At 38.7% G+C, this 13,912-nt stretch overlaps 2 protein-coding genes across 2 annotated transcripts; one reads left to right on the forward strand and one right to left on the reverse strand.

Moving 5' to 3' along the window:
• Positions 1–500: 500 nt before the first annotated feature.
• LOC129949510 (methionine--tRNA ligase, cytoplasmic) lies at positions 501–4,552 on the forward strand. Its single transcript, XM_056061018.1, has 6 exons — positions 501–762; positions 838–959; positions 1,026–1,858; positions 1,921–2,025; positions 2,100–4,077; positions 4,143–4,552. The coding sequence occupies exons 1-6, from the start codon at positions 660–662 to the stop codon at positions 4,290–4,292; spliced, it is 3,291 nt and encodes a 1,096-aa protein (XP_055916993.1). The 5' UTR covers positions 501–659; the 3' UTR covers positions 4,293–4,552.
• A 5,879-nt stretch (positions 4,553–10,431) lies between these two features.
• LOC129949760 (N6-adenosine-methyltransferase MT-A70-like protein) lies at positions 10,432–12,912 on the reverse strand. The gene is made up of 7 exons (XM_056061402.1): positions 12,585–12,912; positions 12,210–12,515; positions 12,041–12,153; positions 11,315–11,970; positions 11,172–11,254; positions 10,984–11,107; positions 10,432–10,929 (listed from the first exon to the last, which is right to left on the reverse strand). Exons 1-7 carry the CDS (start codon positions 12,781–12,783, stop codon positions 10,521–10,523), a joined length of 1,890 nt encoding a protein of 629 aa, XP_055917377.1. The 5' UTR covers positions 12,784–12,912; the 3' UTR covers positions 10,432–10,520.
• Positions 12,913–13,912: the final 1,000 nt, after the last annotated feature.

Genomic DNA, 13,912 nt, shown 5'->3' on the forward strand with positions numbered 1-13,912 from the left:
AATTTGCCAGATTTGTTTTTTTTTTGACAGAGAACTTTGATTGGAATTGTTGAACGATTCGTTACGATGTTTCACTTAACAGTGACAGTAGCGTCTTTTTAATATAGACTCCGAAGTCAAAATGAGCCTCATAGATAAAAATAAATATCCTGTATTTGTTTTTTCAAGATTTTCCTACATACTCCAAGAGCCTGATATTTCTAGACCTCTCTCTAAATAACCAAACTCAAGAAATATTTGATCAATGGAAAACTTGACAGCTGATGTCAAAGTGGATAATGTAAAACAAAACCCTGAAACGAGCGGTGTGAACAAATTATTGGTTTTTTAAAACTTTTTATCGAAAACCCCAGGTTTTCGTCTCATTTGAAAAGGCTATAACTTGATTACGGGTCTAACACCCGAACACTCAATATCGTAAATTACGTTCTTAATAAATAATGCACTTGGTACCATTCTTGTCGCTAAATGTCATCTTTCAAAGCATTTTTGCTTGGCTGTCATCAAACTGTCACCGCACCACACAACCCTTCTTTTACATTGAATAAAATTTCATTCTTCGAAAACCGAGAGGTGCAAGCACAAATCGCGTGTTTCATCAAAATTTTGCCACGTAAATTTAAGTGCAAGCTCTCAAACTAGAAACTTAAGTTTCAACAATGATTATCTACACGAACGAAGGTAATCCTTTTGGATTAAAACTCTTAGTGTTAACAAAATTCGCCAAGAAGGATGTCCAAGTGAAAAAAATTAACCTCAATGGTAGGTTCTCTCCTTTGAAATATAAAAATGTGTCTATAAATGGATTTTAATGGCCATCTACTACCCTCTCTCTAGATCCTGCAATTAAAGGCCTTAAGCAATTGCCCATCCTAGAGCTAGACTGTGGGCTGCAATTATTTTCATCAACAGCGGCAGCGAAATTACTCTTTCCCAACGAGGGCAAGTTAAGGGATGAGGTAAGTAAAGGCTAATGTTTCATCAGGGAATTGTTCTTTATGAAAAAAATGTAATTAATTTTTAAGTGGTTGGAATGGTCAGCTACGCAGTTGGCTCCAGCGTTGGCTCACAACATGGGCGTTGGCCATCGTGCAGACCCAAATGCTCTTCCAGTTCTTAATGCGTTGGTCAAGAAACTCGACGATAGGTTGAAGGTGTCTCCATTTTTGGCCGGGGATAAGATAACCACAGCTGACTTGTGTGTCTGGTGTCTTCTGGCACCGGATGGAACCCTCAAAGGTGCTCAAAATATCGAGAACCTACTAGCATGGTATCGTAAAATCACCGCACTTCCTGAAATCAAAGCCGCTCTCGAGGAACAACCTCTGAAGGAGCTCAGTTTCAACTCCCTTCAACACTCGAATCGATTCGGCGGACTTCACCATGTCGTCCTCTCGACTCCGGGCGATGACTCATCCAAACTTCTCGCCGAATCGGGCGGAAATATTGCCGAAACCATCACAGAGGAGGAGAAGATCGCCGCTAAGAAAGTCTTCAGGTACGATAAAGAAGAACCACGCAAGGAACCACGAACTGTGCTACCCATTAAGGGAGAACGCAACGTTTTGATCACCTCAGCTCTGCCTTATGTGAATAACGTTCCACATCTGGGAAACATCATTGGTTGTGTGCTTTCGGCCGACATCTTTGCGAGGTACGCTCGCACCTGCGGTTACAATACTCTGTATGTGAGTGGTACCGATGAGTACGGTACTGCGACTGAGAACAAAGCACTGGCCGAAGGTTTGACTCCTAAAGAGATCTGCGACAAGTACTTTGAGTTGCATAACTCCATCTATCGGTGGTTTGGCATTGGGTTCGACTATTTTGGAAGAACTACCACAGCAGAACAAACTGAGTGAGTTTATCGAGATCCGCTTCTTCTTCTTAGATTGTTTTTGATTGATTGTATTCCCTTAGAGTTGTTCAAGAGGCTTTCGATGATATTTACAAAGCTGGCTTCATCCTCACCGAGAGTGTGGAGCAGCTGCTGTGTCAGAAGTGTGATCGCTTTTTAGCTGATCGGTTAGTCTTTGCTCGATCTTCGCATTTTTTTCTTTCTTTAAATCCCAGTTTCTTTTTTTCATGTCATCTCTCAGCTTTGTAGAAGGAACCTGCCCTCATCCTGGTTGTGGTTACGAAGACGCTCGTGGTGATCAATGCGATAAATGTGGAAAACTAGTCAACGCTATCGAACTCATCCGTCCGCGCTGCAAGACTTGCAACACAGCGCCCGTGATCCGAAGCTCGGAACAGTTGTTCCTCGATCTGCCCAAGATCGAACCAAAACTCAAGGAATGGATTGAGAAGTCGGAGAGTGGTTGGACGAATAACGCTCGAGTCATTACCCGCTCATGGCTGCGGGAAGGCCTCAAACCACGATGCATTACCCGTGATCTGAAGTGGGGTATCCCTGTGCCGTTGAAAGGCTTCGAATCGAAGGTGTTCTATGTGTGGTTTGACGCTCCGTATGGCTATGTGTCTATAACCAAGCGATACAGTAAAGATCACTACACTGAGTGGTGGCAGCCAGCGGAGGGAGTGAATGTTGAGCTGTTCCAATTCATGGCAAAGGACAATGTCCCATTCCACTCGGTTATGTTCCCATCATCGTTGCTGGCGACAGATAAGGGACACACCCTGGCTTCGCACATCATGGCCACCGAGTACTTGAACTACGAGGATGGCAAGTTCAGCAAGAGTCGAGGTATTGGAGTCTTTGGCAATGATGCTCAGGAAACCGGTATTCCAGCCGATGTATGGCGATTCTATTTGGCATCAGCACGCCCAGAAGGACAGGATTCTAGTTTCAGTTGGAATGATTTGGGAGCGAGGAATAACTCAGAGTTGTTGAATAATCTGGGCAACTTCGTCAATAGAGCTCTGGTCTTCCTAGAGAAGAACTACGACTCAACCATTCCCAACATGAAGCTCACTCAGGAAGAACTGATTTTGTTGGCTTTGGTGAATCGTGAATTCAAGGGCTATGTGCAGTCGATGGAGAAGGCACGTCTCAGGGATGGAGTGCGGCATATTCTGTCGATTTCAAGACACGGTAATGGCTATATGCAAGCTCAGCAGCCTTGGGTGCTTCTTAAGGGCACAGACGATGAGAAGGCTCGAGCTGCCACTATTATCGGTGTGAGTTGTAATATCGCTTGCTTGCTGGCGAGTCTCCTATTCCCTTACATGCCCACGACAGCGAGGACAATGTTCGACCAACTCAACGTCAAGCAACCGCTTATCACTCCCGAGAAACCAATGATCCGTATTCTTCTCAAAACCGGTCACAGAATTGGCAAACCTGTTCCGATCTTCACCAAGATCGAACAGACTCGTATTGACGAACTCAAGAAGATGTACGCCGGTCCCCAGGTTGTAAGTTCGAGTTCTGGTGGTGCCCAGTCGGTGGCTGAATTGGAAAAGGCCATCGCAGAACAGGGAGACAAAGTGCGTGCCCTGAAACAGAGCAAGGCTGACAAGGCGGTTTGGCAGCCAGAAGTAAATATCCTGTTGGATTTGAAGAAGAAGTTGGAGGCAGCTCAATCTGCAGCAGCATCGAATTCGAGTTCTAGTGCGGCGGCGTCAGTGCCTGTGGCTGAGCTTGAAGCGGCAATCGCTGCTCAAGGGGATAAGGTTCGTGCCTTAAAGCAAAGTAAGGCCGAGAAAGCGGTCGTTCAAGCTGAAGTTAATATTCTTTTGGATTTGAAGAAACAATTGGCAAATGCCCAAACTGCTGTTTCTTCTCCGGCTAAAAGTGCCCCAGCAGCAAGTTCTTTGAGTGTGGCAGATCTGGAAAAGGCTGTGAGTACCCAAGGTGAGAAAGTTCGTGCTCTCAAGCAGAGTAAAGCAGATAAATCGGTGTGGCAACCTGAAGTCAACATTTTATTGGATCTTAAGAAACAACTTGCCAACGCTCAAGCCCAAGCACCTGCGACTGCAGCTGTTCCTGCAGAACCAACAAAGACACCCACAAAGACACCAACAAAGACCCCAACAAAAACACCATCACCAACTCCAGCCGCATCCATCGATGAGGGCAAAGTAAAGGAATTGGAAGAAAAAATCTCAAAGCAGGTAAGAAACATTTGAACCACCCAACTGATTCCTAGATTCTTACAGAAAATTGTTTTTGTTTGTAGGGTGAAAAAGTCCGTCAACTGAAGAGTTCTTCCGATGCCGCCGTCTGGAAGCCTGAAGTTGAAGTCCTTTTGGCCCTCAAGAAAGAACTTTCCGCAATTACTGGTGTCACAGAAGCACCAGCTTCAGGAAAGAACAAGAAGAAGAAATGATATCCGGTTATTGGTTTTATTTCAACACTTTACGCCCCACGATATTGAGAACTGATTTTCTACCTCTTTTATTTTGTCTCTTTCTTTCTTGTTTCTTATTTCTTTTTTTTTTAAATTCGATTGATTTAATAATTTATTTATTTATGTTTCGACTTTTTTCGTTTTTCAATATTTTTCTTAAGAAAAAGACGCATTTTGTTTATACATAATTTTTCTTTTTGCATTTATTGTGAAAAATAAATAATTTTTTTTCGAAATGATTTGTTTATGTTTTTTTCGGTGAATGTTTCTGTTTGTTTTAAAATTTGTTTATTTATTTCTTCTATTTTTTGTTTTGATGATTTTTGAGGTTTTAGTTTTTGGAATTTTGCTCATCCCGATCCCTTGGGAATTGTAGGGGATTATTTGGTATTATTAAAGCCTCTCAAGGCAACAATTGGCGTTAAGAAGAATTTTTGTAATTTTAATATTGTTCTTATCTAATTTAGAAACTACTCTAAAAAGGAATATTTAAAGAAACGGCCTAAACTATTAAATATCTAATCACTTAGTCACTATATTTAATTAACGGTTTATATAGATTTAAAGTAATTATAATCATTGATATATCACATTCATTTAATGTACGGAAACTTAATTAAACGTAAAATAACTTTATTATAAGACGTTTATCTAATTTACTCGCAAAAAAATTAATTACTTAATTACCAATAATGTACTGTACTCGTATTTCTCATAGAGAAAAGAAGAATTGATTTGAAAAACAATAAAATTAGGACTCATTTGCTTCTTCATATATTATTAAATTTATTATTTCGAGGTGGTAAGGTTAGTATTCTTTGAATGGGTACAAATTCAGCCTAATCTCTACCAATGGGTTTTTTATGGGTTAAAACCATCCAAAGATGTCTCTTGATCCGACACAAAAACTAAATTTTGTGACTACAACTCCTAGACAACGATTTTGTTACCGATAAATATTAGGAACGAAAGGGACCTAAAGTTTTGGATCCCAACGTACAATTTGAGTACAACTTTTTCAGGCAACACGCACCGGGCTTGATAAAAAAGAATATAAGGCCATGTAAGCCAACTTGGTGCTCAATTTTTCTTGGAAAGAGACTCCCTTAGATTGTCCCATTCTTTTGGTTAGTTGAAACTCTTGTTATCTGAGCTACATACTTCCTTTAATTTCTAAATTACTTTAAGTAACCTGTAGTGTATTGATTCATAGGGTGCTGTCAAATAATTGAGCGATATTTGGGCCCAGGACCGTTTTATGGCTTCAATAATGGGCAGGTTCAGACGACATAAGGGTCTTGAAAGTTAGACCAGTTTCGAGTATCTGATTGGTCAACTTTAAAGGAAAGTTGACTGGAAAGTTAGCAAGAAAAATCTCCCTAACTTTAAATTAAGTCTACTTCTATCAAAATGACAGTTGATCATGTTTTTTCATTCAACTGAGAGCTGAACTTTATTACTCAATGATTTATTCATTTTCTGCACAAGTTCATTTAGTGCTTGCTGTAAAATGGTTTCTTGTCAATTTGAAAAAAGAAGTAACTTATTTCTTAACAATGCAAAACAAATTGTGGTGGACTTGTAGCTTGCCTAAGGAGTGTTTTGTAGACAATAATTTTGTTGGTACTTTTTATACTACGAACTTAAAGTAGAGGTTTGCGAAGTAAAGTTCTGAATTTGAAATTCATGACACTCGACAAACTAACTAGTTGCCTTGGTCATGAAGACCTTTGCAAATTAAGACCCTTTTGTTGTCAGCTTTCAGTTGAATGCAAAGACATGATCAACTGTCACTTTGGTAGGAATAAACTTGACTTGATAGTAAGGGAGATATTTCTTAACTAACTTTCCAGCCGAACTTCCAATAAAGTTGCCTTAATTGGAAGGTAATTTTGTGGGAGCTGGTCAACTAAGCACTATTCACATGATCGTTGAGCAGGTTCAGGCCACAGAAGGGACTTCATTTGCAGTCAACTTCATTCTTTGAACGTAATTTTTGACCAAGGAAACTAGTTATTTTTTCAAGTGTCATGAATTTCAAATTCAGAACTTTACTTCACAAATTTTAAGTTTTAGTTTATAGTACAAGAAATACCAAACACATTATTGTCTAAAAAACACTCGTCAGAAAAGCTACAAGTTGATTACGATTTGTCTTTTGTATTGAAAAGAAATAAAACTTATTTATTTTTTAAATTGAGAAGGAGCCCTTTTACAGAAAACATTAAATGGAATTGTGCAATAAATAAATAAATTATAGAGTACTTTCACTTGAATGAAAGAACATGATCAGTTGTCATTTTGAAATAAGTTGACTTGACTTGAAAGTTAGGGAGATTTTTCATGACTTACTTTCCAGACAACTTTCCAATAAAGTTTCCTTAATTGGAAGGCATTTTTTTGGCAGCTGGCCAATCAGATACTAGAAACTTGTTTTACTTTCAAGTCCCTTATGTCGCCTGAACCTGCCCATTACCTCCATTCATGACGGCATGCATAAACTAACCTATAGTTTGATAAAGCCTTTTCTGCAATGAAACTATACATAAGTCGTTATTTATGCATTATTTTAAATTCAGCGTATTTTGTCTTGGAAAACATAGTTTTTAAGTATCATTACTTTCTACATACGTCATTGGAAGTTATGAAAAAATATGCAATAAATGCAACATTTTTAAATAAAGATTAAAATTTGAACTTGGCTGATGTGTACTCTTACGTGGAGGTAGGAATTTAAACCCGAAATACCTATTTTTAATTCATCAACGAAACATCTTATGAACAAATTTTGGCTTGCATTAGACATGTCGTTGTAAGGTCAGTGAATTTGTTAGCCTTTCCTGGGGCCTGATTATGAGGTTCGTGGCGGATCGTTTTGAATTCCACGTTTTAAATTCGACTAGCATCGTATTTCCTTATTCAAGAATTGGCGGCTAAGCGAAAATAGTTCTTCTATGTTCCAGTGATTTGTCACTTTTGGTTTGACGTTTTCTTCCTATTTTCCAGTGATTTGAAATTTTTGGTTTGATGGCTTTCCACAAATTTTGATTAAGTTTGTGAAATGTGCGGAGATTTATTCAATATTCAATATTTTACTGTGGATTGTAGATAAATTGAATCGTTCATTTTCAAAACATGACATGTCCACATTTTAAAATTTTTCAGGAAACGAAAAAAACTAAGTATTTTATGTTTGCGTGGGATTTTAACTTAAACAAACACAGAAAAGCCTAACCCTTAAGACATCTTGCTGGATTCCGTTCGTTACAGATTTAAAAAATGCTAAAAAGATAAAATTCAAAAACCGTTTTGGACATGTCATGTTTTGAAAATAAACACCCTCAAATATATTTTTGAAGTAGTTAAACTTATCTTAATTCCATTCTATTTTTGAAATTTCGTCAGAAAAGAAAAAAAAAGTGAATTGAATTGAAAAGTTTCAACATTGTTTCAACTTGAAACTCTTCCGGGCTATACTTGTCAACTTTTCGAATGTCCTCGATTTTTTTTTCATCGATGGTGTTACTAATATCTTAAACTTGAGTTGTTGGAAAAGTGATTGGGCCATTGCTTCACAAGTCCGTCGATGTAATCGTGTGCTTCGATCTTGTTTTGGAGGTAAACAAACATTCCAAAATTCGATATATTAAAAGATACTTTCAAGTTCCTTGGTACTTTTTTCCAACAGATTCCTCCGATATTTTTTTTTAAATGGAGGGGCCACCAGGCTTAGAAATTTAATATATATTCTGTTTTAACATAACGAACCATGAATAGGTTGCTGGAATTTTGAAAATACTCCGCCTATTGTGCTCCGGAGTATAGATTCTGTCATTTAAGATTTTGTTTGATTACACCAAAAGTACTGTCGCATGGGAAAAAGCTGTTGTCTCGAACTGGAAAATATTGATAAATATTTTCAAAGCGACCTTCCAAAACTAAATTGTGCATAAAACGCACCACTGTATGGTTTCGATTCTGTCCTCCACAACCATCAGAAAACACATATAGCTCATTGGCATTGCTTGGAATATTGTTTTGAAATAAAATGCCAAACAAAACTGCATACTTCATTAGGAGATTTTTTGGCTATGCCTCCGTGTGTAGATAAAAGGTACTTTTCTTTTTTTTATACAGTAAATTCCGAGAAAACTTTTACCCATAACTGCCTATAATAAAATATTTCCTGGACTGGGATATGAGGCAGTGGAAGGTTCTGCATATAGTCAAAAATAATTCCATATGAATCATCGTCGTCTTTAATAACTTTTCTTTCATCTTGGAAACTTACCATGTGACTGCAAAAAAGCAAGACGATCCACCTCCGCACGCGTTTTGTCAAAATCTGGAAAAAAGCATTTTTACATACTTCTATCCGACGAGATCCACTCAAAGTATTTATAAGTTACTGACTTTGGTTTGGTTTTTTCGTTGTCCAAGCCTACTCGTGACCGACTTTGTTGAACTGGCCTTGCTTGAACAAATGATTTGGCGAAAAGGTCTTGCTAATTTTTTGACATTTCAAATTCGCTTTCGAATTCGTTAATTGGTCGAATTCAAAACGAAGAAGGCGAAACCGAAAGCAATAATTGAAAAATGGCAAACTCGTTACTAAAACGATTGTTTAACGGTTGAGATGGCTGCGACATGTAGATCAAATGAACATCGCCCAAAAACACTCTACTAGAGTAGAGAGGGCAAAACAAAGTACATGCTGTCGTCTAGAAAGGACATACAACACCGACGTTTTGGTCAAAACGTCACAATCGACAGACGTAACTTTGAGGTAGTCAAGGACTTCGTCTACCTAAGCTCCGCTGTAAACGCAGAAAACAACACCAGCGCTAAGATCAAACAAAGAATTAATCTTGCTAACCGCTGTTTCTTTGGACTAAGAAAGCAATTGAGTGGTAAAGTCCTCTCTCGAGGGACCATAGTGTTGCTATATAAGACCCTTATCATCCCCGTCCTGCTATACGGTGCAGAAGCATGGACTATGACAAAAGCGTATGAAAGAAACTTGGGTCGTTTCGAGAGAAAAGTTCTTCGTGTAATCTACGTTTCCGTATGAATCGAAGGGGAGTGGATGAGAAGATGGAACGACAAGCTGTACAGCGCCATAGACTTAGCCAGAAGGGTAAAACTCCAACGACTAAGATGGCTGGGTCACGTAAAGTGCATGGAAACCAATGCTCCGGACCGGAAAGTCTTCGAATCCACACACACAGCGCAGTAGAGGAAGACCGCGAATCAGGTGGCGCGCACAAGTGGAAAGTTTCTAACTTAGACAGTAGACATCTAGCTAGGGGCCGAGCTAGATGGAGAAGTTTGTTGGGTGAGGCCCCAGTTCACACAGGACTGTAGCGCCACCTTAAGTAAGTACATATATTTTATTTAAACCAAAAGAACAAGCTGTAATTTTCTTTGTTAAAATTACTAATTTGCCAAAAATGCTAAGTTCTACATTTTTAGTGATTCTAAATTCATCCTTCGCGTTCTAGTTGCCAAGAGAAACCCTCTTAGGTAACGGAAGAAGTCTTATCAATCTATAAGTATTTTATTATCAGGAAAAGGTAGCTCAGTGATATCCTGATTTATAATTGATTTATTTGCTTTGATGTGGCAAGACAGGTTCTGTGTGAACTAGGAACTAACTAGAACCTAACGAACATCTTTATATAACTCGATACCTAGCTAGTGTATGGACCACCAAATCAACGGCCCTTTTCTTCTGCAATTTCCTGTGGGGATTAGGGGCCAGCTCAGACATTTGACTTTTTTCTCCTGGCTTAGTCTACATCCCTGTTTAGCTCGTTTTTCTGTCTTCGTAGATCACTCATAGAACTTTTCTCTCGAAATAACCCAAAATGATTTGAAACTCTGCATCGTAAGCAGAGTGGAAATGATAAGAAGGGTCTTTTAAATCGACCCTTTAGTTGGTCGGGAGTTAAAAAAAGGGGGGTGTGCTACTCAAATGCTTTCTTAGAACTTAGAAACAGCTTACTTCTTCCAAATACTAAAAAACACCCATTAATTCGAATCGATTAAAAGCATTCGTAATATAGAGTTGCTTGTTTTTGATCTTGTCCAACTTTAGTAAATGTAAAAATCAAACAAATTTAAAAATTTCGTTTTTATTGTTTTTGTTCTTACAAATATAAATAAATGCCCACAAATAAGATAGAAATCTCAGGAAATTTCAGTCACTCACTTCTTTGCGCCCTGCGCTGGTGCCATACAATTACCGTCAGGGTAACGTTTCTGAAATTGTGTTATCAATTCGGGATCAACCAAACGAATACCGTCCAATTGATTGCCTAAAGTTATCCAATTTGGTTGAACATTATGCGGTCGACCAAATAATTCGATTTTCCTTGTCCCGGGACTTAATCTTTCGATGATGCCATAAATCTCATCTGGTTTATGGCTGGTAGCTCGAACTTCTGCCACAATAACATCACAATCTAATCCACGATTGAGATTCGTTGGGTTTCCCTTCATACCAACGAGACAATGTTCTTTGCCATGATTGAGCCAATGACCAGTTCGTCCAGTTCGAATGATTCGTTGCAATTGATTGGTTTTCACCCAAATCAATTCGTCGACACGTTCGTAGCTGGAAAATGGACACATAAATAAATTTGAGTGAAAAATGGACATTTTAACCTACCCCCAGAGCTTTAGACATTCTCTGCCTAACTCCATGGCTCGACCGGTTACCCAAAGGAATATCAAACCATCATCTTGCAGAGCTGGAACTCCCAACTGTCTCATCTCGTCATCTGACATGGTTCCTAAAAAACACACACAAAATATGAAGAAAAGAATTTGTTGTAAGAAGAAAGACAAAGAACTTACCATATGGCAATTCCATGTGAATATCCCACGGAGGGTCAGCCATTACCACTGCGAATTTCCCCAAAACAGTCATGTCCAAGTATCTAAAAGGAGAAAATCCCAGAATTACACTTGGATGAGGTAGAATCTTGGTTATACCATACCTCAAGTCACACTGTATCCACTGGGGAGGATAGAGCGTCACACTAGGATCTGTGTTCCGCTTGATGCAGAGATTGGTCTTGACGTCTTCGTGTTTGTTGTTGTTGATATTCGGATGAGCATCGACCTCATAATGGACATACTTGCAAGTGGCCATGTGGAAGCACGTATTAAGGAAGCTACAATCACCCAAAGACTCATCCGTGTGGGATTGTATGATTTTCTTGAAATGCAACTTTGTGCATTTGTCAGAGTTCTCAATGATGATCTCTTCGATGATGGGAGTAACCAACAGATCAGTTGTTGTTGCTGGCTGTTCCTCTTTTTTGCACTCTTCCCCTAAGTTAGTTGTTGATGTTTCATCCAGAGTGCTACTGGAATTTGTCTCGGCATTCGAATCCTCGGCTTTTTCGCTTGCTGTATTCTGCTCGATTTCACGACGCTTCTTTGCAGCCATCTCAGCAGTGGCTTGTTGTGCTTTGAGGCACTCGACTTTGGTTCCATAGGGACAGAACTCCATGACCTGGGCTCCTCCGTGCGATTTGAATTTCTCCGCCAATGATCGTTCCTTCGCTGTGGGTTTAGTCAAAAGTTCGAGAATTTCCTCACCAACTTGTTTGCTTTGTTTCTCTCGAGTTGAGGGCATCGAGAGTAGAGACTGCAAGTGAAAGAAGGAATAAGATTTATGAATCAGGGAATCAGTGGTTTTAGAGGGACGAAAAACAAACCATGATATCATCGGAAGCATCATTGCTGCTACTGTCTTTGTTCATTTTACGATCGTTGTCTATTTTGATGGCTTTTCTGGAGTTGCTATCATCGTCATCTTCATCATTTTCATCTGGAAATCAAGAGGTTTTATAAAAAAGGGGAATATTTTGATGGTTTCAAACTTACATTTCCTTTTGAACTCATCTTTGACACCATAAGACTCTGATACGAACTCTTTGTAGAGATTTAGGACGGCTGTTCTTTGCACAGAGATCACTTCGCAGCCAACTTCTTTGCCGATTGTGACACTCTTAATCCCAATTGCACCTTGATTTGATAGTTTACCCAAAATATAATTGACCAACTCTTTGGGAGCTGATTTCTCCAAGTTCCTCTCTAGCTTTTCAATAAGTTGAGTGGATATGATAGGAAGCACCAATGAGCTAGACGACAGCATCTGTAGGATTGTCTTTTCGATTTCAGTATCGGATTCTGTGGGTTTTTCCAAAAAAGGAGTCATTATTTAGGGAAACACTTTATGAAGGTCTATGAGGCTTTTACCTGTTTCTGTTTTAATGGGAGCTTGGGAATCTTCGGAGTTATCATTTTTGGTGCTACTGCCGCTGTTTGGTGACGACAGCAAGGTGGCAGTGGACGAAAGGATATCGTGTCGTTCTTTTTTACGTTTTTCTAGCTTCTCACGATAAGTGTTGCGTTTGTTTTTAATTGCTTTTATTTCCATATCCCATGCTTCTGACATTTTTGTATATTATTCTTATCGAATTAATTTAATTATTTATGATGATTTGAAAAAAATCAAAATGTTTACACTTGAAAATTGAAACTTGAAGAGAAAAATAAAAATGACGCTTGGTTTTGATTTGTGGTGTTGTACATTGAAAAAATAAACTTGTAAACAATCGAAATGTCATTAGTGGTAGAGCTTCTCAAACTGTATGCCGGTGGATGGATGAGTCAGTTCAGTAAAGTTAATGTTTGATATTTTGAAGGGTGAGTAGTAAGTAGACTTTGGATTTCAAAAGAATTAAATTAAATACAAAATTAAAAATGAAATTATAACTAAATTGTACTTTCACATGGGTTACGATGGCTTTATTCAAAAACGGTTAGAAAATCATGGGTTACGATGGCCTTATTCTAAAAAGAATTAGAAAATCATGCTTCTACGTGATTTTTTTGAGATATTGCTTTTCAAAATTTAAACACAAACGTAAGGCTTTTTGAGGGTATCTAAATTTATTAAGTTTTAATTTTACGTTATGGCCAAGACTGTAGCTTTATTACAAAAGGGGTTTATAATTTTGTCTTAGAAATAATTTCGAACTAATTTCAGGCAAGTGGCCCAATTTTTGACCACTTACTTACTTAAGGCGGCGCTAGAGTCCGGGCAGCGAGAAATGGCTCTCAACCAACATGGGTCTGCAGCCAGCTCGGTTCATAGCAAGCAGCCTCCATTTTCACACGATAAGTTGGTTGAGGTCAAGTTCATTCGTCACAGATTCGTGGCTTTCCTCTGCTACGCTGTCGCTCGGGATTTTATTCGAAAACTTTCCAGGCTGGAGCGTTGATGTCCATTTTTTTATGAAGTAAATGCACTCAAGGGGATATTAATACCCTTAACACTTTTACGGTTAAACACAGTGCGAGTATTAGGAAAATAGAGAAGAATGAAAGAGGAGATACCGGTGCACATTAGTCTTAAAATTTTGACTTTTGAAATGGGAGGGAAAACAGAGTAAAGCATTCCACATTCTCGATGAGTGGTTAAAAAAAGAATCTCTATACTTAAAAGAACGTCCGAAATTGAGCTCCAGTGTAAACTGATGAGCATTCCTGGAAATGCGTTTGTAAAAGTATCTGTAAAACAA

This window comes from Eupeodes corollae, chromosome 3 (assembly GCF_945859685.1).
Source record: "Eupeodes corollae chromosome 3, idEupCoro1.1, whole genome shotgun sequence".
In the NCBI taxonomy this organism is placed as follows: domain Eukaryota; kingdom Metazoa; phylum Arthropoda; class Insecta; order Diptera; family Syrphidae; genus Eupeodes; species Eupeodes corollae.

What these genes read in the sequence shown, in the direction of transcription:
- LOC129949760 (XM_056061402.1), bottom strand. Translation starts at nt 12,783, where the DNA reads ATGTCAGAAGCATGGGATATGGAAATAAAAGCAATTAAAAACAAACGC. An exon ending in ATGCTTCCGATGATATCATG is followed by an intron (nt 11,971 to 12,040) that starts GTTTGTTTTTCG and finishes TTTCACTTGCAG; the next exon opens with TCTCTACTCTCGATGCCCTC. An exon ending in TCACATGGAATTGCCATATG is followed by an intron (nt 11,108 to 11,171) that starts GTAAGTTCTTTG and finishes TGTGTTTTTTAG; the next exon opens with GAACCATGTCAGATGACGAG.
- LOC129949510 (XM_056061018.1), top strand. Translation starts at nt 660, where the DNA reads ATGATTATCTACACGAACGAAGGTAATCCTTTTGGATTAAAACTCTTA. An exon ending in GATCGCTTTTTAGCTGATCG is followed by an intron (nt 2,026 to 2,099) that starts GTTAGTCTTTGC and finishes GTCATCTCTCAG; the next exon opens with CTTTGTAGAAGGAACCTGCC. An exon ending in AAGAAAAAATCTCAAAGCAG is followed by an intron (nt 4,078 to 4,142) that starts GTAAGAAACATT and finishes TTTTGTTTGTAG; the next exon opens with GGTGAAAAAGTCCGTCAACT.